Source organism: Callospermophilus lateralis, chromosome 15 (genome assembly GCF_048772815.1).
Source record: "Callospermophilus lateralis isolate mCalLat2 chromosome 15, mCalLat2.hap1, whole genome shotgun sequence".
NCBI lineage: Eukaryota > Metazoa > Chordata > Mammalia > Rodentia > Sciuridae > Callospermophilus > Callospermophilus lateralis.
The window spans coordinates 49,357,032-49,377,782 of NC_135319.1; the positions used below are offsets into that span (position 1 = coordinate 49,357,032).

The 20,751-nt window shown below is 41.5% G+C and overlaps 2 protein-coding genes across 4 annotated transcripts in view; one reads left to right on the top strand and one right to left on the bottom strand.

The window, feature by feature from the left end:
• The window catches only part of Polr3a (RNA polymerase III subunit A), a 40,192-nt gene extending 29,458 nt beyond the window's left edge, over positions 1-10,734 (bottom strand). For both annotated transcript variants that reach the window (XM_076834389.1, XM_076834388.1), the window contains exons 1-11: positions 10,584-10,734; positions 8,641-8,776; positions 8,237-8,374; positions 7,605-7,776; positions 7,193-7,347; positions 4,303-4,542; positions 4,024-4,186; positions 3,713-3,849; positions 2,286-2,389; positions 1,465-1,606; positions 415-555 (exon numbers count right to left, since the gene is read on the bottom strand). In XM_076834389.1, coding sequence (XP_076690504.1) covers positions 415-555; positions 1,465-1,606; positions 2,286-2,389; positions 3,713-3,849; positions 4,024-4,186; positions 4,303-4,542; positions 7,193-7,347; positions 7,605-7,776; positions 8,237-8,374; positions 8,641-8,776; positions 10,584-10,627 — 1,572 coding nt within the window. In that variant the 5' untranslated portion in view covers positions 10,628-10,734. The remainder of the gene's footprint in view (positions 1-414; positions 556-1,464; positions 1,607-2,285; positions 2,390-3,712; positions 3,850-4,023; positions 4,187-4,302; positions 4,543-7,192; positions 7,348-7,604; positions 7,777-8,236; positions 8,375-8,640; positions 8,777-10,583) is intronic.
• A 2,749-nt stretch (positions 10,735-13,483) lies between these two features.
• Positions 13,484-19,537, top strand: Rps24 (ribosomal protein S24). Of its 2 annotated transcripts, XM_076834797.1 has the most exons (7): positions 13,484-13,502; positions 14,988-15,053; positions 15,140-15,349; positions 16,259-16,369; positions 16,987-17,004; positions 19,078-19,099; positions 19,454-19,537. In XM_076834797.1, exons 1-5 carry the CDS (start codon positions 13,500-13,502, stop codon positions 16,990-16,992), a joined length of 396 nt encoding a protein of 131 aa, XP_076690912.1. In that variant the 5' UTR covers positions 13,484-13,499; the 3' UTR covers positions 16,993-17,004; positions 19,078-19,099; positions 19,454-19,537. The 2 variants fall into 2 exon arrangements, with proteins under 2 accessions (XP_076690912.1, XP_076690911.1); XM_076834796.1 differs by lacking the exons at positions 13,484-13,502; positions 16,987-17,004.
• Positions 19,538-20,751: the final 1,214 nt, after the last annotated feature.

Consider the following 20,751-nt stretch of genomic DNA (forward strand, 5'->3'; position numbering starts at 1 on the left):
AAAAAAAAAGGTAATAGGTAGCTAGGCACACTGTGCACACCTGTAATCCCAGAGACTCAGGAGGCTGAGGCAGGAATATTACAAAGTCAAGGACAGCCTCAGCAACTTGGCAAGGTCCTAAGCAACTTATAAATAAATAATAAAAAATAAGAAGAAAGGGCTGGGGATGTGTCTTTGTGGTTAATCACCCCTGGGTTCAATCCCCAGTACAAAAAAACAAACAACAAGACGTTATTACAGACACTAGCTCTTTATTTCCAAAGAAGACTGTCCAAAGGCTCAAGAGAAATCAATGAAACGCCAGATAAACACAGGCACTGGTGCCACTGCTAGTTGTGGTGGTATTTTTCACAGGCCCCTATCCCCATTCCCCTCCTTAGCAGAAGCAAAGCTAGGCCACACCACTTTACCTACCCCCATCAGAACAAGGGCTTCAGCTTTAGCTTCTTCTGTCTGAGGAAGATGAAGATTCATTTCATCCCCATCAAAGTCCGCATTGTAAGGAGTACAGACACACTCGTTAAATCTGAAGGTCCGGTGGGGCTTGACTCTGGCCTGGGAAATACAAAACAAAATGGGAAAAGGACTTTGGCAAGCATTCAAAAATTGGTTTCAAAACATTGAAAAATGGCTTCCTGGAAAACTGGACACTTTAAGGAAGTAAATTTTTGGTATTTTTTTTTCTTTTTGTTCTCTGTTGCTTTGCCAGGCGCTAAGCAACTTAGCAAGACCCTGTTGCAAAATATATTATAAAAACTGGCTGATGATATGGCTCAATAGTTTAGTGCCCCTGGGCTTAATCCCCAATACAAAAAGGAAAAATCTTTTCAGCATTTTAGCTCTTAGTTAATATGCAAAGTTAAATCAAAAGTCAATTTTCTGGCTGGGCACAGTGGTGCACACCTGATTACCAGCAGCTTGGGAGGTAGAGGCAGGAGGATTGTGAGTTCAAAGCCAGCCTCGGCAAAAGCAAGGGGCTAAGCAACTCAATGAGATCCCGTCTCTAAATAAAATATACAAAATAAAGCTAGGAATGTGGCTCAGTGGTCAAGTGGTCCTGAGTTCAATCCCTGGTAACCCTTCCCACACACAAAGCAAATTTCCTGCCATATGTGGTACTGAGAATTGAGCTCAGTGCCTCACATGTGCTAGGCAAGTGCTCTACCACTGAGCCACAAGCCCAGCCTCACATTTTTATTTCCAAGTAAAACTAGTTACTTTCATACTGACTTTCAATTAGATCTTCTCTGTTGCTTTGCTGCATATAAATTTTACATTACACATATTAAAAGTAGCTAAAGTAAGCTTAAAATTAAATAAGTTTCACTCAGCTAAACACTGAGAGGGAGGTCACATTACAAAAATTTGAGATGATGTGCTATTTTAGGAGTCTGTAATTAAGCAGTGAATACACACAGCAAATTTTTACTTGAAAGAAAATAAAAACAATAATCCCGTACTCACCAGATGAGCCATTATACTCAATTTGTGCAGTGAGGGCTGCCGATTAAATAGCACTACATCTCCATCTATGAGGTGTCTCTCTACAATGTCACCATACTTGAGTTCCTGAGCCATCTTTTCCCGATTTCCGTATTTCAAAAACCTGAATGTGCAGTGATAAAGGTGACCTGTGACATCAAAGTTCTCCTTTGACACCAGATTTCTGCCACTAAGGATTCAATCTCTAAAACATTTCATTAAATCAATCAAAGACACCTCCATTTTAAACTCAGAACATTAATTTCTGTGCTAGCAAAAGCTATTAAATTATGACTGTTGATTTAATATATTTCCTAATTTTAGAAATGTTAGAATATGAAAAAAATGTGTCTGAGAATCACAGAAATATAATAATAAATCAGTTTCTCCCACAGGCCCTGCAGAGAACCCTCTCATGAGACAAAATGCACTAGTGGTCAGTCCATCATGCTACATAAGCCACACTTGGCCCTGTGAGTGCCACGGAGTTAGGAGCTCACTGAAGGAAGCCTAGAGAGCCCAGTGACACAGGAGATGATCTACTTTCATAATCCAAGGTAGTCTGTCACCTAGGCCTGCTAATGTTACATGCCAGGGAACACATGAACACTTCACATATATCAAAGATCAAACTGAGCAAGTGACACACACACAGGCCCATTGAAATTTAAAGAGATATTTCCCATATGTGGAAGTGTCACAGTCATCATACTCTGGAGTGCATACTGTGGTTGAGCAGGTGACAGTGAACTTGGTCATGAGAACACAGTTAAATCTAACTAGACTGGGAGAGCATTCATTACCTTTTCATTTGTGTATGTCTCTGCTGGATGAAATTAGCTCCTGGGTGAACTTCAGGGCCATTTCGAACCAGTTTCCTCAAAAAATTGATGTTTGCTTTGTTTACCTGAAAGACAATTAAAAACACAGTAAGATATTCTCAGGTTTCTATAAGCCTGTAAACTACTGATTGTGTCCTAATCATTCCTTGAGTAGATTCTAGAAGAAAAAGAAGCTCCCCTGGGCAGCCTGCTGTCTGCGGTCTTAAGTTTAACAGTCTATAGTGCCAGGTTCAGTCTCTACTCAATCACTCACTTGCTGAGACCTGGCCAAGTCCTTTCTGGCCTTTGGTTTCCCCATCAGTAGAATGAACAGGCTGGACTGATGCAGAGACCTGTCAGAACATTCTGTAATCCAAGAAACAGGTGGCAATTTCATCTGTAATTGTTATTATTGTTTAAAAAAATTTTTTTTGTAGTTGCAGGGGAACAGAATGCCTTTATTGTTTATTTTTATGTGGTGCTAAGGATCGAACCCAGTGCCTCATATATGCTAGGCCAGTGCTCTGCCACTGAGTTACAACCCCAGCCCCTCATGTGTAATTATTTACAAGAGGTGCACTGCCTGCCTTATTCACACTCTGCAGCCTCTTGGGTAGCTGTTTGTAGAAGGGAATGTCAGAAAAAGAAACTCTTGCATCATTTATAACTCAACTGAGGACACTCAGCACAAACCTCACCAGAAGCATCTATCATCTGGGCTAATTGAATTATAAGGGCACAGCCCACCTATATGCTCTTTTTATCAGGCCCTGTAGCCACGTAAACTTTCATAAAAGGAGAGGACTGTAAATACCATGATATACTCACTGTGAGTGCGAACTGAGTATAAATGGTGGCTGCCTTTCTAGGTATACATCGATAGCAATAAAGTTTTTAAACTCTTTTGACTCAGTTATTCCACAAGTTTAGAAATAATAATATCCCCCCCAAATTAACCAAGTGTGGTGTTTATTAATTACTTTAAGACGAGACATAAACCAACATAGAGAGGTATGTACAATATTAAAACGTGAAAAAAAGGTGCAGAACAGCATGCATAACGTATACGAGTATATGTATATAAAATCAAATACAACTGTGGTGTATATGTCAAAGACACAATATGTGGTTTATGTGTACAAGACAAACTGGGAAGACACATATATTCATATAAATGAAACTGTGGTTGGGTGGCTGATTGAGGACTTTCCTCTGTCTATAGTTTAGAATAGCAAAACATCATGTAAAAGTCTGGATTAAAAACAAAGAATCTGGGGGCTGGGGATATAGCTCAGTTGGTAGAGTGCTTGCCTTGTATGCACAAGGCCCTGGGGTCCAATCCCCAGCACCACAAACAACAACAACAACAACAAAAACCACAAAGAATCTGGAAACTAATTGGTACTTACCTTCTCAGGAAAAGTCAGGATTTTGGCCACATGCACTGGCACAGCTACTTCATCAATCCGGAGGTTGGGGTCAGGCGAGATGACTGTTCTGCCAGAAAAATCCACTCTCTTTCCTGAGAGATTGCCTCTAAACCGACCTAAATACATAAAAACATGTCATAAGTTCTCACAGCATGTTGTTCACGGGGAGTAATATGAACCTTGACATTGAGGAAAGCCAGTGATCTCCAACTAGGTAAGCCAAATGTATATTCTACACAAGGATATCAAAGACAGTAGGCTATCTTCTACACATTTTGTGAGAAACCTACCCTGTTTTCCCTTTAGGCGCTGGACAAAACCTCTGGTCCATTTTTTGGGTGCCATGTTGAGGGGAATACCGGAGAGCTCACTGTTAATGTAGAGGGCACACTGCAACTGTAGAAAATCCCAGTCCTCCATGATCATCTGGGTCTTGGCTCCAGAGATCCGATGCTAAAATGAGCAGTGAAATATCAGAAAAAAGCCTGATCATTTAATTTTTCTTCTGTTTTCTTGACCAGAGGTTTGGGAGAGACACTACAAAACACAAACTAATGGGAAGCACTGACCTTTTTAATAACATCATTTAGGAAAATGATTTCTGTCAATTTCATCGTCAGATCATCTTCATTGGTGCCAGACTTCAAATCACTCACAACGGAGGGTCTAATACACAAAGGAGGCACTAAAAGTCGTGTGAGAATCAAATCAGAGGGCTTTCCAGCTTCTGGATTCATCAGAAGCAGAGGGACATCTTCAGCAGGAATTCGTTTAAATAAATTCAGAACTATTAAAGGATTCAGGTTTTCCTAAGGGAAGGAGGAACGGAAGGAATGGAGAGAGAAGGTTAGTTTCCAATAGGTAGGGCATGCTCTTCCTTCTCCATGCTCTCTAACCTGTTCACCACTTAAATTAGGTCAAGTGGCCAGCATGATGGTGCAGGCCGATAATCCCAGCAGCTCGGGAGGTGGAGGCAGGAACTTGTGATCCTCTTGCCTCAGTCTCCCAAAGTAGCTGGCATTATAGATATGCACCACTATGCCTAGCTAAAATCTGATCCTAATTGTGAAAAGGTGCAAAGAGCCTGATAGGTTACTGACTAGATAAGATCTCAGTATATCCATGTATGGAAAACTATGAAAAAATTATATGCAACAGTTCATGACTGTAATTCCAGTGATTCTGGGGGCTAAAACAGGAGGATGACAAGTTTGAGGCCAGCCTCAGCAACTTAATGAGATCTTTCCCCCAAATCAAACGGGCTGGGGATATATCTCAGTGGTAGAATGTCCCTGGGTTCAATCCCCAATACCATAAAAATAAGAAAACAAAATAAAACAAAGACACCACAGAAATATAGTTACTGACATAAAAAGTTCATAAAATATTGGCAATGAAATAAGCATGTATATATGTGGTCCCATTTTAAAGAAAAATGTACGTCTTTGCAGAGATGAGGAAATGGAAGCATTTAATAAGGTGTTGAGTTGTTAACAGGTGTCTCTGAGTGGAATTATAATCTTTTTGCTTGTGTTTTGATACTTTAAAGTTTTAAAATGAAATTAAATTGCCTTTGAATTAACTTCATTAATAAAAACACTACACTGTAAAAACTTACTCATAGGAACTATGTAGATATCAGAGATCCTATGTCTTGTTATCTACTCATTAAATTTTCTGGAGGGATAGGGTGTGGTTGTGCATGTCTATATTCCCAGCAACTAGGGAGGCTGAAGCAAGCAGAAGGATCACAAGATTGAGGCCAGCCTGAGCAACTTAGTGAGACCCTGAGCACTCAGAGACCCTATCTGGAAAAAAAAAAAAGCCGGTGGGGGGACGGGGACGGCTGGGGATAATACTTCAGTGGATAAAGCACCCCTGGGTTCAATGTTTAATTCCCATTAACAAAAAAACAAAAAACAAAAAACAATAACAACAACAACAAAAATTTTTCTAAAAATTTCTATATTAAAATAAATTAATTTGATTAATTTGGTAGGGGGATTTAAAATTGAGTGGCTGAGAGTGTATGTTATAAGTAGAATTGCTACACTTAGTGAGAAGAGAACAAAGAAAGAAATATTTGAGTAGCTATTGACATTAGGACCGCAGCAAGATAAAGGGTAGGGTAGTCCTGCTCTGGAGGACAGCAGAGTGTAGCTGGGGAGAAGGGACGAATCCCAACAGAAAGGTCTTTGCCCAGGCCCTTGCCCAATGTGGATTCCCTTCCTTAGCCTCCTGTTCTCCAGCTACAGGCATTTCATTATCACCTGGGGCAGTCAGGTAGGAAATTAACAGAACCCTAAGAATGGGACAAAGGCCAGACTTCACCAAGAGTACCAGACAGTACCAGACAAGAGATTACAAACATCCAGAACTGAAGGGCATGAGAACTAGCAAGTCTGGAAATCCCTTCTTACCAAGAGCAGTCACTCAAGAGTGATGTGACAAGATAGAGTTGGAAAATACCATGGTAAGTGAAGTAAACCAATACCAAAAAACCAAAGGCTGAATGTTTTCTCTGATAAGTGGATGGTGATCATTAATGGGCGTGGGGTGGGGGCAAATGGGAGGAATGGAGGAACTTTGGATAAGGCAAAGGAGAGGAAGGTAAAGGGAAGGGGCACAGGGGTAGGAAAGATGGTAGAATGAGACGGACATTATTACCTTAGGTACATGTATGACTCTACTTTGTGTTCAACCAGAGAAATTAAAAATTGCGCTCCATTTGTGTACTAAGAATTGAAATGCATTCTGCTATCATATACAACAAATTAGGAAAAAAAAAAAAGTGATGTGACAGTTGGGAACAGTGGCATGCACCTGTAATCCCACTGATTTAAGAGGCTGAAGTAATAGGATCACATGCTTGAAGCCAACCTAAGCAACTCAGTGAGACTCTGTCTCAAAATAAAAAATAAAAAGGGCTGAAGTGTAGCTCAGTGGCACAGCACTCCTAGATTCTGTCCCAGTATTACAAAAAAGCAAAAGAAGAGGGATGTGTTAACAGCCTCCTGAGAGGCACACATATGCTCTGCATCAGGAAAAAGAAACTAGGAGTTGCTGGTAAGAAGCACAGGAAGGCCATCATTCTTGGCCTGATTGTGATTTTCCTATACTTCATCATCTATGTGAGGAATAAAGTCTATTTATGCCCAGTACAGCTATAATTTTTAAATATTTTACAATAAAAATTAATAAAACTTATTTACTATTTAAAAAAAACTAAAGGAAATAAGAAAAACAAGTGAGGGTACAAGGGCCAGTTAGTTCATAAAAATTTAGTGCCAGATAAATACCATAGCACAGTCACATGATTATTCCTGGGAACTTGATTGGAATTCTCATTTCTTTTGAGAGAAAGTGGGCATATGCAGGTTAGGAGGAGGTGCGAGAGGGAGGGGTGGGTAATTGACACAGGGAGGGCAGGCGGAGGCCAGCATGCATTTTCAGGCTCACCTGTGCCCTTCCCAGCAGTGGCTCGACTTCTTTGTTATGCTCAATGGCCGTTTCAAAGGACTGAAGGAAACTTGATACAATAGGATCCACCACTTTTTTGTTGGTCTTATATTTCTCATGAATTATCTTCAGTAAGCCACACTTCTTTACAGTACCTATAAGAGTTCATTCATTTACCAAAGATTAAAATTCAGTTTTTATGCTGGCCAGAGGTTAGAGCCTGGTTATGGAATTGCTGAAATTACTATAGCAATGAAAGGTGAGAGATGCATTTCCTTATAGTACATTTGTTGCTAGGCTCCTGCGCCTAATTTAAAAGGGGAAAAAAACTGACTCCCAAATATTACATAAAGCTAATAAGATAGAGTGAATGAAAAGGGCTGTCACTGAGCCTCCAGTATATTCCACTCACCATTAAAGGCACCACAGTGATGGCAAATACTTTTCTTCCGGCACTTGTCAGAGATTTTCTTCTTGAGGCCTCGCTTCTGAAGGTAGGTCAGGCCAGGCCTCTTTAGGTAATCCAGAAACTGCTGCTTCTCCTCCTGGGACAGCATGATATGGCAGCAGGTTTTGCAGATCATCTTTTAAAAATTAAGCAGAACAGATGATAAAAAAAGATGAATTCTTTCCTTTATAAAATGACATTCTCTTGTCCTGTAGATGGGACGGTTGACATCATACACAGATTTGCACATAGATCTGCACAGAGAGGCCGCCTGTGTTCCCAAAATGTTAGCAGGACTCATGACAAGGTGGTAAGGTTTCTGCTAACTTCTTTTTCTTTGCGATGCTCAGTATTGCTTAGATTATTATTATTGACACCTTTTATAATGTATAGTTACCACCTTCCCTAGGGGAATAAAGAATCCTTAAGTGGATTTAATGTAGTACAAGATGAAAACACGATGTATTTAGTATAAAAATTTCCCCAGATGCATTCCTCATTGCTCATAGTTTCAAGGTTCACTCCATTGATTCTGACAATCACTTATTTCTTGGAAATAGGACTTATTTCTTGGAAATTAGGATCTGTGTGCTTACCTGTAAGATGCCTATTACAGCTCTGAAGTAACCCACATGAAAACATGGCAACTCCAGGTCGATGTAACCATAGTGACCTAGACAGTCAGCTAAGTTTTTTCCACAGGTTTCACAAGGACGGTCCTTTTCACTGGTGCCCTTTGGAAGAAAACAGCAAATGATCAACAGAGACCACTGGATAGGATGGGAGCTCAGTCCTCACACCTGGTGGATGACTCAGCATCAGAACCAAACGGGAAGCTACAGTGTATTCACATCTGGCTAATGGATGGCTGGAGGCCCAAACTGTCTCAGATATGCAGAAGAGCCAGGAAGGAAAGAAGCCCCGGCTACTTCTAATCTTGTAAGTCAACAGATTAATCAGTAGGTCAAGACTCAGGCACTTAGAGGGGAAGGAGACTTACCATCCTGTGGTCAAGTACCCCATACAGTAAGGGGGCATGGTTGTTGTCCTGGCTGTACAAGTTCTTACTCACAACCTGGATGTGTGCCTGTTGGCGCATCTCCTCAGGTGACTTCATTCCAAAACAGATATGGCTTCTGGAATAGAAAGAAATGGGAGTTACAACATCAAAACTTGTAACCAAAAATTGTGATCATGCAGCACACCAAACTGTCTTTCCAACTCTCTCTTTAAGCTCTTCCTCATCAATATTAAATATACTCAAACTTTTTGCTGTTTTTCCTTCAAAACATCCTTCTGTCCTACCAGACTATCTAATGCATGGTTCTCACCAAGGTCACAGAGGTGACCTGCCTGCTGCAGAATCTAGTAAGACCTTCCTCATTTTATTGCTTTGTGGCATTAGCAGTCCATCTCCTCCCCACCTCCATCTTGAAGTCCTTCCTTCTCTGGGTTCTAGGGACACCATACTCTGAGTTTTCCTTCCCTGTCTAATTATGTCTTCTTTTAGTGGCCCACCCTACCAAGGATTATAATCCTTGTCCCCTTTTGCATTCTATACATTCCTCCTAAGTGATTACATAACTTGACTATGTGTCAATGTCTGTCAAATCTCTTTCAGTCAGCTACTTCCATTCTAGTGGAAACCTGTACAAGACACCTATTCTGGACATTTCCACTTGGATATCTCACAAGCATCTCAACTTGCCATATCTAAAATGGATACTTTCCCTCCCATATTTCGCCCTTCATTCATTCTTCCAATAGATTGAGTTTTTGCTATGGGCCAGACATCACTCTAGGTGCTAAAGATTCAGATTAGATAAGATAAATAAGTTCAGTTCAGAGTGGTGAAGACAAATAATAAATAGATATAGTCAGCCTTCTATAGCTATGGGTGAGGAGACTCCTTCACACAGCTTCAAATCTCCTGCTTTGTTCTCATCACCCACCTTCCAGTATGTTTCTTGAAGAAGACTGCTTGGTCTGCCTTTTTCTGCCAGGACCCATTATGTGCTCTCAAAACTCTTTCTGCCTACCCTGCTGACCTTTTTACTTTCTCCAACTAGACAACAAAGGTCATATTCTTGTCCTATTTTTTTTTTTTTTTTTGGTTCTGGGGATTGAACCCAAGGGTGTCTACCACTAAGCTACATCACAGTCCTTTTTATTTTGAGACACGGTCTTACTCAGTTGCTTAGGGTCTTGTTGAATTGCTGAAGTTGGTCTTGAACTTGGCATCCTCCTACCTCAGTCTCCCCAGTTGCTGAGTTTACAGGTGTTGCACCACTGCACTCAGCTCTGATCATGCCTTATCTCTAAAGCTCAACATTGCACCCAGCACACAACATCCTCCTGAGTATTTGCTGCAAAAATGATGGATTCATATTTAAACTGAGAACTCTAATCGGGGGCCATTGCCAAATATATAAGCTCTGAAGGAGAGCTTCATTTAGCGGTTTCATTGCTGAGGCTGTCACCCACTGAACTGTGATACAAGCTCTTTAGCTGACAACCCCATCCTTCGGGTCAGCAAATACTGCCTCCTTGGCATGCGCTCTGCGGCAAAACTCACATCAGACATAGTCCCCGCCCCGGACTGCTTTCCTGGCTACAGCTAGGGAAAGAGTTCGATGGGGGGGGGGGGGGGGAGGCTGGGGGCAGGGTGTCATCACATGACTCCGGGAGACCCGCGTTTCGACCCAGGTTGTTCCCTTGGCCCAGGCTCAGGCCGTCGGCCTTCTCTGCCCAAGTCCAGGGACCTCCAGGTGCCGAAATTCCCTTGGCCTGCCCAGTGCTCTTTGACCCTCCCTGGTACTTCGAATCCTTGGTCACACCTGTTCTCCTCCTAGAGTCCCTCACCTGTGACCCTTCGAGTTAAGGGACCTCTAACCTCGGCCCCCTCTGCCTCTCATTCCTTCTCCCTTTTTTATTCCATCTTACATTTTCTTCGCTACATCCGTCTCCCGGAACTGTTCCTTCACCATGGTGCCGGCAGTCCGGGAGCCCTCCTCGGTACTCTGTTCAGAGAATTGATGCTTCTTACGCCTCCCGGAGTGCTTCTGAACACACGGTTAAAACAACCGTGGCACCTCTCGGCCACCGTAGAGCTCCCCACGTGCTCACTTCCTCTTCCTCCGCGTGTCTGTCAAGAGAAGCCTGTTACAAACCACTTTATACCGGCTTCGTACACCGCCACCTTGTGGCTCCTCCTTCAAATTACACCAATATTTTGCAGTGGATTTTAAAAAACCTTATTTCAGGTTCACCTAGCCAGGCCTTCAGACATAGGCGAACTATAACTTTTTTTTTTTTTAAGATACTGAGGATGGAACCCCAGCACATACTAGGCAAACTTTCTACTGAGCTACATCTCCATCACTTTTTTATTTTTGAGACAGGGTCTTTCTAAATTGCTAAGGCTGGCCTGAAATTTATAATCCTCCTGCCTTAACCTCCAGAGTCGCTGGGATCACAGGCAGGTGTTGCTATGCTTGGCTAAAATCTGGCAGTTCTGAGGGAAAACTGAGCCATGGTGAGCGAGGAAAATGAGGACAAGGGAAAGGAAAGATCATTTATATATTGAAGAAACAATTGTTTGTCTATATCTGTTACAATCTGTGGAAGATGAGCCAACTGTGATATCTTAGTTCAGAAAACAGGCAAGGAAATCACACTGCCAGGGCTTGGGAGTACAGAACCTAGAACCAATTCCTTACTATTTGTGAGAAACTAAACTGAACCCCAAACCTCTGAATTTGAAGAAGGAATTTCATTATAATTTCCAGATGCCATAGAGCCTCACTAGTAAAACTCAAATGTCACAGACAAAAAGAAAATCAGAAATTTAACCTATTTTAGAAGTCAAGCACCCAATATATCTTTGGAGTAATGTTGACAAATGTATCTTTGGGTTCCACATCTGTGGTGGATTCAACCAACTACAGATTGAAAATATTAAAAAAAATACATACTGAACAAATATACAGAATTTTTTATTATCATTATTCATTAATCAATACAAGAAAACAACCATTTAATAGAGTTCACATTGTACTAGGTATTATAGGTAACCTAGAGTTAGGTTAAAGAGTCATCTGCACAGCCAGGTGCAGTGGCACCTGCCTATAATCCCAGCAGCTCCAGAGGCTGAGGCAGGAGGATTGTGAGTTCAAAGCCAGCCCCAGCAACTTAGCAAGGTCCTAAGCAACTAAGTGAGACCCTGTCTCTAAATAAAATACACAAAAGGGCTGGGAATGTGGCTCAGTGGTTTAGCACCTCTGGGTTCAATCCCTGCTATTTCCGCCCCCCCTCCAAAAAAAAAGAAAAAAAAAAAAAGAAAAAAAAAGAATCATCTGCACATATGAAAGATGGGGGGTGGTGGTTCTAGAATGCAGAAGGCCCTGGGTTCTATCTCCAGCATCACAAAAATAAATCAGTGAATAAAGCAAAGAGAAGTCAGGTATTCTTGTACATCCCTGCAGTCCTAGCTACTCCAGAGGCCAAGGAGGGAGGATTCCCTGAGCCTAGGAGTTCCTAGCCAGCCTGGATAACACAGTGACACGTGTTTTACAACAAACAAAAACCTTTGTACATTTGGAGGATGTGCATGTGTTATATGTTAATGCAAATACTATGCCACTTTTTATATAAGGGACTTGAGTATCCATGGATTTTGGTAACCTGGGAGGAGAGAAGAAGGTCATGGAATCCCCCCTAAGAATACCAAAGGACACCTCTACCAACAAGATTTGCTTAAAGAGTGAGTTTATCATTTAGAGATTAAGAGCAAATTGCCATCATGGACATCTAGGTACTACATTTTGGTGGGGGAGGGGTATAGGGATTGAATCCAGGGGTACTTAACCACTGAGCCACATCCCCAGCCCTTTTGTCTCGCTAAGTTGTTTAGAGCCTCGCTAAATTGCTGAGGATGGCTTTGAACTCACGATCCTCCAGTCTTAGACTCGGGAGCAGCTGGGATTATAGGTGTGCACCACTATGCCCAGCTTAGGTACCACCTTTTAAGCGCTGTGTGATCTTAACTTCACGAATCCCAGTTTTCCCATCTATAAAAAAGGGTGAGTCCCTTATTTCTTAAGAGTTGGTGAGGTCAAGTGGAAAAATAAAGGTGGAGTCATTAGAATGTAGGAACATTAGTAATCACTCAGTGAGTTCTAATTTTACTGTTCCTAAGACTTTAGAAAAGCAACCTTCGAACTCTTGTCCAAACCAACCTTTGAGAAATTCTTCCAAATGTGTCCTTGGAACATGCACTTACACTCTTCTTCTCTACCCATCTGTCACACTGTTAGCAGAACGAATTTCTGGATAAAGCAAATACTTATTAAAAGCCCAGTCTGTGCAAGGAATAGGTTGCAGGAAAAGGGCAAAGGGTTAAAAAAAATTTAATCAGAAAATTCTCAAAAAGTTAATTCTTAGTTATAATAACACGGGCACTAACAGAGATTTTGAAGTCAAGGTTTCTGTTGTTTCCCGAGCTGTAAAAGGAAGAGCTTCCCGGAGGGTCTCCTAAGATACTTTCCAGGTTTACCTCCTCCAACTCATATGGAAGCAATTTGAAACTTAATTAAATTTGGAGAGACTCTTTCAACAAAACGACTCAAACGCAAACGGAACACGTGCTTCAGTGAACCTCTCGAAGCCTAGAGGTGTGGCCAAAGGTCAATAAGGCGGAGCTTTAGGCAATTTCAAACAGGCATTGAAGCAGTCGGCCCCTGACCCTGGCCACTCCCTTACGTCGGCGCCGCTCGGGGTCCTTCCATGCGCGTTAATATGATTGGCCGGCGGAAAAACGTTCCCTTTTCCTCCCTGGGTGTCTGAACGTCTACCACCATCATGGTGAGTCTCTCCAGACTTCTGCTGTCATCCACCCCAAATCTGAGCCATCCTTCGTCCCCTAGTCCTGCGGTCGGAGCTACAGCAGCTCGAAGTCCCGTTCCTCTTCTCTGGTGGTGTTTTGTGGAGACTGACTGCCCAGGGTTCCGGAACTGTGGCGCGGAGTCGGGGCTGGCAGGCGGGCTGCACTGCTGTCCAGGACATGCCAGGCTTAGGGCTGCGCGGCCTGGGGACTGCGGAAGCCACCGCTGCGCTTGTCGACCTCGAGCACAATGGATGGGTGGGGTGTAGACTCTAGGAGGAACGTCTTGCCGCCTTGAGTCCCTAATCGTTGTGGGCAGCTTACAGGTGGTTTCTGCCTGCAACGTGAAGAAGGTGCTGCCGGCGTCTGGGCGAGTTGAAATCGTTTCTACGTGTAAAATAGAAAACTTTGTCGGCCAAATGGATCCTCCTGATTCTTAATAGGGAATCTGAGGTATTGGAAAGGAATGACACCAAAAAAAGGTGGGCTTGCCCAAAGCCTCCACCAGTTACCTCCATCGTTAAAGAGCTCAGCACCTCATTTTAGTTCCACCTAGAAGCTCTTTTCCCTGCAAGATCAAATGCCATTGAGATGAATTGAGTCTCTTTCTCAAACTGAAGTGGAAAGTCTATTATAAAGTCAGTTGCTGCCCAGAAAGAACTCTCCTCCTTTTGGTAGAATTTTACTCTTCAGTCAGCTGACTGTTTAATTTTGCTGAATGTCCACGTTTCTTGGCAATTATTTACTAAACGTAAGAGCTGTCTTTCAGAAAGGAGCATGGTTTCCTAATGAGCTCGGTTGCTTCTCTAGAATGGAAGATTGCATGCAGTTAGTGCATGGACCATTTTGTATCTCACATTTGTTCAGGATGTTGTAAATGGGTTTCTGCAAAGCACTGTAGAAGTGATTTTTCATCTGGGGGTGATTTTTGCCTCTAATTGAGGCAAAGTCTGGGTACAGCATTTGTGATTGTTACAATGCAAAGGCAGGGGTAGCTCAAAGGGATTGCCAATGATTAGAGGCTAGGGATTCTTATCCTAATATGTAGGACAGTCCACAAAGACTTATCCAAACCAAAAAATTGATAGTGCTGAGGCTGAGCAACTGCTTCAGAGTGATATCCCTAATTTTGAAAATGGTATAAAATTTTCAGATTGACAGAAAACTGGAGTGCTTTTTTTGTGTATGTTATATATGTCTTGTGAGTTCAGCACTCTTCCTTGGGTGGAGATGGTAATTTATTTATTTTTATTTTTTATTTTTTGTTTTAATTGTAGCTTTCTTGTCATACCCATGTGGCTGTGGAACACTTGCAGTACTGCAACTGAGGAATTGTCTTAAATATTATTTGATTGTAAATACTAGGCTACAGGGCTTGATGGTACCAAATTAGTATAGTTCTAGATACTGGAAAATAATAGCAATATCAAGGAAAAGTTCTATTAACTTGTGTGTTATATTTTCAGAATGACACAGTAACTATCCGGACCAGGAAGTTCATGACCAACCGACTGCTTCAGCGGAAACAAATGGTAAGGAAGGGCACATTAAATTTCAGCTAATTGTTTGTTAAAGATATATTAATACGATGAATGCTAAACTCAGTATTTTCTTTTAGGTCATTGACGTTCTTCACCCTGGGAAAGCAACAGTACCTAAGACAGAAATTAGAGAAAAATTAGCCAAAATGTACAAGACCACACCAGATGTCATCTTTGTGTTTGGATTCAGAACCCATTTTGGAGGTGGCAAGACAACTGGCTTTGGCATGATTTATGATTCCTTGGATTATGCGAAGAAAAATGAACCCAAACATAGACTGGCAAGAGTAGGTGTCTTGTTTGACAGCTATTTATTTATTTTGTTTGACAGTAGCATTGTGTAATAGAATGAGCAAGACCAAGCATTGTGGGAAGGGACATCTGTCTTAAGATCTCTTAAAGGGTTAAGAGAAAAGGTTCCAGTTAATGCACGGATTTGGGGTTCAGATTTGGAGTCTGGCACTTGAGAAGAAGGACAGGTAAAATAGTGCTCATGGAGATGGGCTGATGGTAATAAGTAGAGGGATGGGTTTGGAATAGTAACCTGGGACCAAATTCTGTGGGATCTTTTAATACCCTGTTGAGTTTGGACTTAATCCCTTTGGTAGCCAGTAAGCATGAAAATTTTTGATCATTTAATGAACACCAAACACTACAATAGTGAACTGGACGAGCTACCTAGTTTACATTCTAGTAAAGAAACATTACCTCATCTTATTTTTTTTCTGTTCCTTTTTAGGCCATTTTGCTCCCTGTTATAAGATAAATTCTCCCATACATCTAAGAGGGAAATTGTTGTGTGTAGTATGCAGATGCTGCACTGTATTTAATTGGGTGTTCTGGGTAGGCCTTATTGAGGTGACTTGAAGCTAAAAGCTTTGTGAAGATTTGGAAACAATGTTTAGGCAGCAGAAACAGCAAGTGAAAGATGGCCAGAGTAAAGATGAGAAGGTTGGAATCTCCATGGTAGGAAGCTCTTGGTAAATGCTTTGTAGTCCTCAGAAGTAGGGATTGAAATGACTCAAGAGTCCCTGAAAGGGAAGCCAGTTGGGAGGTGTCTTGGTAGTGCAAAAAGAAGTAGGTTTGGAATAAGGTTTCATAACCCTGGATCTAGTTGGTTTCCATATAAGACTGGTAAGTAGATAATGATTAGTTAGTGTTTACAGATTACCTAGATATTCTTCTTTCACCTTTAGCACGGCCTGTATGAAAAGAAGAAGACCTCAAGAAAACAGCGAAAGGAACGCAAGAACAGAATGAAGAAAGTCAGGGGGACTGCGAAGGCCAATGTTGGTGCTGGCAAAAAGGTATAGTTCAAGGAAAACAAATATCAGCTGTAGATCTTTAGTTTCTAGAAAAGAGGAGTTTTATTTTTTTTAATAATCTTTCTTAATCTTTTTTTTCCTCCTCTTCTGGATTACAGAAGGTAATGTGTTTTAAGAAGCTACCTAGCATAGTAGTGTCTTAATCCTTTAGTAGCGTAGCTTGGCCCACCCCCATCAGCTCATAGATTAGTACAATATGAGGGCCACATTGGTCTAGTGAACCTGATGAGTGCCTTTTAAGGCCTGTCACAGGGTTTTTCTTTTACTGCTGATTGGTTTGAACTGTTAGAGAGGAAGCAGATCTCTAGAATTCAACTTAGTTTCTCAACAAGGACACTGGTTTAAGAAACAGTTGGAACAATGTGGCCCATGTTTTCTTGGCATGCTGGAAAGGGTTCCTGATCTCAGGAATGTTTTCCTCTTCAGTTAGCCAAGATCTAAGTGATTTTAATGGTAGCAGCTTTTTACCAGCTTTGCTAGCTAGTTGTAAATAGTCGATTGGAATTAAGGTGTTGGGTTACTAAATAATCAAGTGTTCTGTGAACTTTTTTTTTTTTTTTGCCTTTTCCCTCTACTTTCTTGGATTTCTTGTTCACCAGAAATGAAGTGTCTAGCAGGTACTGAGATTGTGAGCACGGTGTGGGGATGCATCACCTTCACTGATTTTGCTTTGATGCTTTGCATGTTGGCTTTTGGGTGACAGTTTTATTGGGTGACAGTTTTATAAGTATGGTCTATAATAATGTCAATGCTATGTTTTGAGATAGGAAGGGGGAAAAGCTAATTAATGTTTATTTTAGAAACTCAAAAATGCATGTTATGTGTAAAGTGATTCACTGGTGAAAGGTAGGTGCCCTGTCCATTGAGATCCTTTTAACTTGTACTTGAGAAATGCTCTGTTCCAGAGAGTCACATACTTCAGAAACTTTCTTGGGGAAGGCCCTCATTTGGGATTTTCCCTTCTGTAGCTATGAGACCAGTGGATTCTTTGGCTGGACTGTGGAATTTGACAAGCCACCATTTACCATTTCTATTGCTTACTTACTACTTAATTTCTGGCTTTGTATCTGGTGTTCCCTTTTAAATACAAAACTTTTTGAGATAACTATCTTCACATCAAAGTCAAAAAACACTTTTCCCACAAACTGGTCAGAGTGGTCCACTACTCCATTTCAGACACATTTAAAACAGCCTAAATTTTGTAAGGTGAAGCAGGCTAAGCGTGGGGGTGGGGGGGTAGTATGGCTTTGAAATGGTGGTGGCTACTGCCCCCTGACTCCTTGCAGGCAAGACTGGAAACCTTGTATTGCCTGCCAGGGACTATAGTCATTGTTTTCCCAGCACCACAGACTTAAGTAATGAACAGCACTGCTCACGAACTGTGGTACTCACTACTCACCTCTTCCTGTTGATCATATCTGGTCATAGAAGTTGCAAAAAAGGCAGTCAAAATTTGTGCTCAGCCTTTCTTTTTCCCTCTACATTCAGCCTTGGAGTTCATGCTCAGTCTCTTGGTCCCTCACATGTGGAGGGTTTTCTGTGGGGACTTGATCCATCACTATTCCTGCTTCAGATTGCACTACTGATCTTAGTGGCACTACTCTGAAAAGCCAGCTGGAAAATGAATGCATAAATGAGCACTTACACTCTTGTTTAAAAAATAAGTCAGACATAGAATTGGTTTTTGCTCTTACCTTTTGGGTGCAATAGTTGTTTTAAACTGAGGCATAAGTAATCTTATTTGAATAGCAATTGTGGCATTTTTACTTCAGTTAAACTGCCTCTTTTTCAGTGTTACTTTGTACTTACGGCTGTGAATGGTGTCTTTCAAAGTATTGAACTGAGACAGATTTTTTGGGGGGGCGGGATACTGGTGATTGAATTCAGGGGTACTCAACTACAGAGCTACATCCCCAGCCCTATTCTGTATTTTATTTTAGAGAAGGTCTCACTGAGTTGCTTATTTGCACCTTGCTGTTACTGAGGCTGCCTTTGAACGCAGGATCCTCATCTCAATAACCTGAGCTGATGGGATTGCAGGTGTGCCACCGGGCCTGGCCCTCAGCTTTAATATGACTTGCTTGGCTTCGCATGGTAGCACACACTTGTAATCCCAGCTATTTGGAGGTTGAGGCGGGAGGATCACCAGTGAGGCCAGCTTTGGCAACTTAGTGGGAACCCATGTCAGAAATTAAAAGGGTTTGGGATGTAGCTTAGTACCCCTGGGTTCATTCTCCAGTATCAGCAGTACCAAGACAGAAGGAAAAAACCTTGCCTGATCATTTAGAGACCAACTGGAGTTTGATTTTAGTCTATTGAGTCCCAGGTCTGTGAATGATGTTAGGGTTCCTAGCATGATCTTCAGCAGAGCAGAGGGACCAAGGCTCAGGTATGCTCACTCCATGCACACACTGGAGTGGCATCCTGGACTTGGTACTGTGTTGAAATAATGATCCCTTCATTATGTTAACCTTGTTAACATTAGAACTAAAATAGAATTGGGAGGAATAAAATTAGTGGTTGTATCTAAGGAGAAGTGTTCTGTATACAGTTACAAAGAACAAAATGATTATGTATAAATATCTGATTGCATGTACTTAAATACAGATTACTTTAGAATTTAAAAAGAGACCATTAATGAATTGTTTCTTTCCCCTCTTTCCTCTTCCCCTTTCCCGCCACTGATTCAGTGAGCTGGAGATTGGATAACAGGTATAATTCAAACTCTTAATATAGTTCACTAGACTCATTAATTTATTGATGAGTAGTTTAAAGAATCACATGAAATACGTTTCTGAGTAGATTTGCAAATGCTCTGAACAGTTGTAATCTCTTAAAACACTAACTGACATGATTTGTTTTTAAAATGGTAATGTTTAACTCATTTTTGTTTTATTCCTAACTTGAATGTTGTTTTATTTTTTGATACTTAATGTTTTGTTATGTCACAACTATTCTAGGTTACTAATACTTGTTCTGCATGTGTGTTAATTTAAAGACTGAACTTTTAATTTTTAAGAACTTTTGGGACAGCTACTGACTAAATTTCTTTCTCTTGATTCACAGCCAAAGGAGTAAAGATTCTGCAATGACTTTATCTGCGGTGATTATGCGACTTTTTCGTGAGGATTAATAAACTATAAAACCTTTTCATATGTGTGGTTATTTGAAATATATTTGAAGCTTAATGGGGGTTGTTATAAAGGCAGGCTTTAGTTTCTGCCTATGTTCATGTTTCATTAAGCATTTGGTGAAAACAGGGTGCTATGGGGCAGTGATTATCCTTCCTAGCAGCAGGAGTGTGTACCAAGGGTATATGTGGGCCTATCTGCTGTGGTCATGTCAGTATTTATCTTTATTGTGCAAGGTTGGTCTCTAAAAGAGGTGCTTGATGCTGGTGTGGTGGAGCGGGCCTGCAATCCTGGTGACTAGGATTACAGTGGGCTGAGAGAGGAGGATCAGTAGGCTAGCTTCAGCAACTTGGTGAGACCCTGTCTCAAAATTTAAAAAATCTAGAGATGTAGCTTAGTGGTTAAGTACCCCTGTGTTCAATCTCTGGTACGAAAATAAATGAGTGCTTGAAATCAATCCCTTTTTTAAGTATTCCTAGACCCCAACATAATTCTTAATAAATATTTCCTGTCTATAGTAGAAGTTAAACTAGATAATGTCTTTGTGGTGTATGGGGTGAGTGATTTGAGTGGGGAATTTGAGGGCCAGCTATAGTTAATGAATATTGGGTCTGGTGTGCACTGCCTTGGTGGTAGACAAGACCTGGACCATGGGTTATAGGTCAGCTGTATGAGGTTGGGAGATGGGTGGGGTGGGGTTTCTAGGATTACCTGCTGGGGAGAGGTGCCTTTTGGGGGGATAGTAATTATGAGTCAGCTTCTATGTTTGGGCCAGGGAGACGTTCATTTGTGATTTATGGGTTTTTGGTGGCTTATTTTCCTGGGAGGTCACGTTTATTGGTACACCTTAGGTGGGCCTACCTGTGTAAACACTTCAGGAATCAATGAGCAAGTCCTAGGTGGTTAGGCAGAAAGAGGACCCAGGAGAAAAGCATACTCATTGAAACAGAAGGGCTTTTTAAGGATTACTAGAAGGGTGGGATGTTCTGGAGAGGGCCTGGACACAAGGCAAGTTGTGGGACAACCTGCTATCCCCAGTGTGCTTGGAGTTGTACCATTAGTGGCTCTGAGGTTGCAGACTTGGATTGTGGGACCTGTGGACTCTTAGGGAACCCATCTCGTTGCTAGGAACAGGAAATGAGATCAGAGAGCCTGCCATTAGGTCAAAGTGAGGAAGATTGGGGCATTTAGCTTTATGAGCTAAGAGGTGTTGAGTAGGACTTGATGACTGCA

Excerpts from the sequence above, each read along its gene's own strand:
- Rps24 (XM_076834797.1), top strand. Across the intron at positions 15,054-15,139 it reads TGCTTCAGCGGAAACAAATG|GTCATTGACGTTCTTCACCC; the intron begins GTAAGGAAGGGC and ends ATTTTCTTTTAG. Across the intron at positions 15,350-16,258 it reads CCAAACATAGACTGGCAAGA|CACGGCCTGTATGAAAAGAA; the intron begins GTAGGTGTCTTG and ends TTTCACCTTTAG.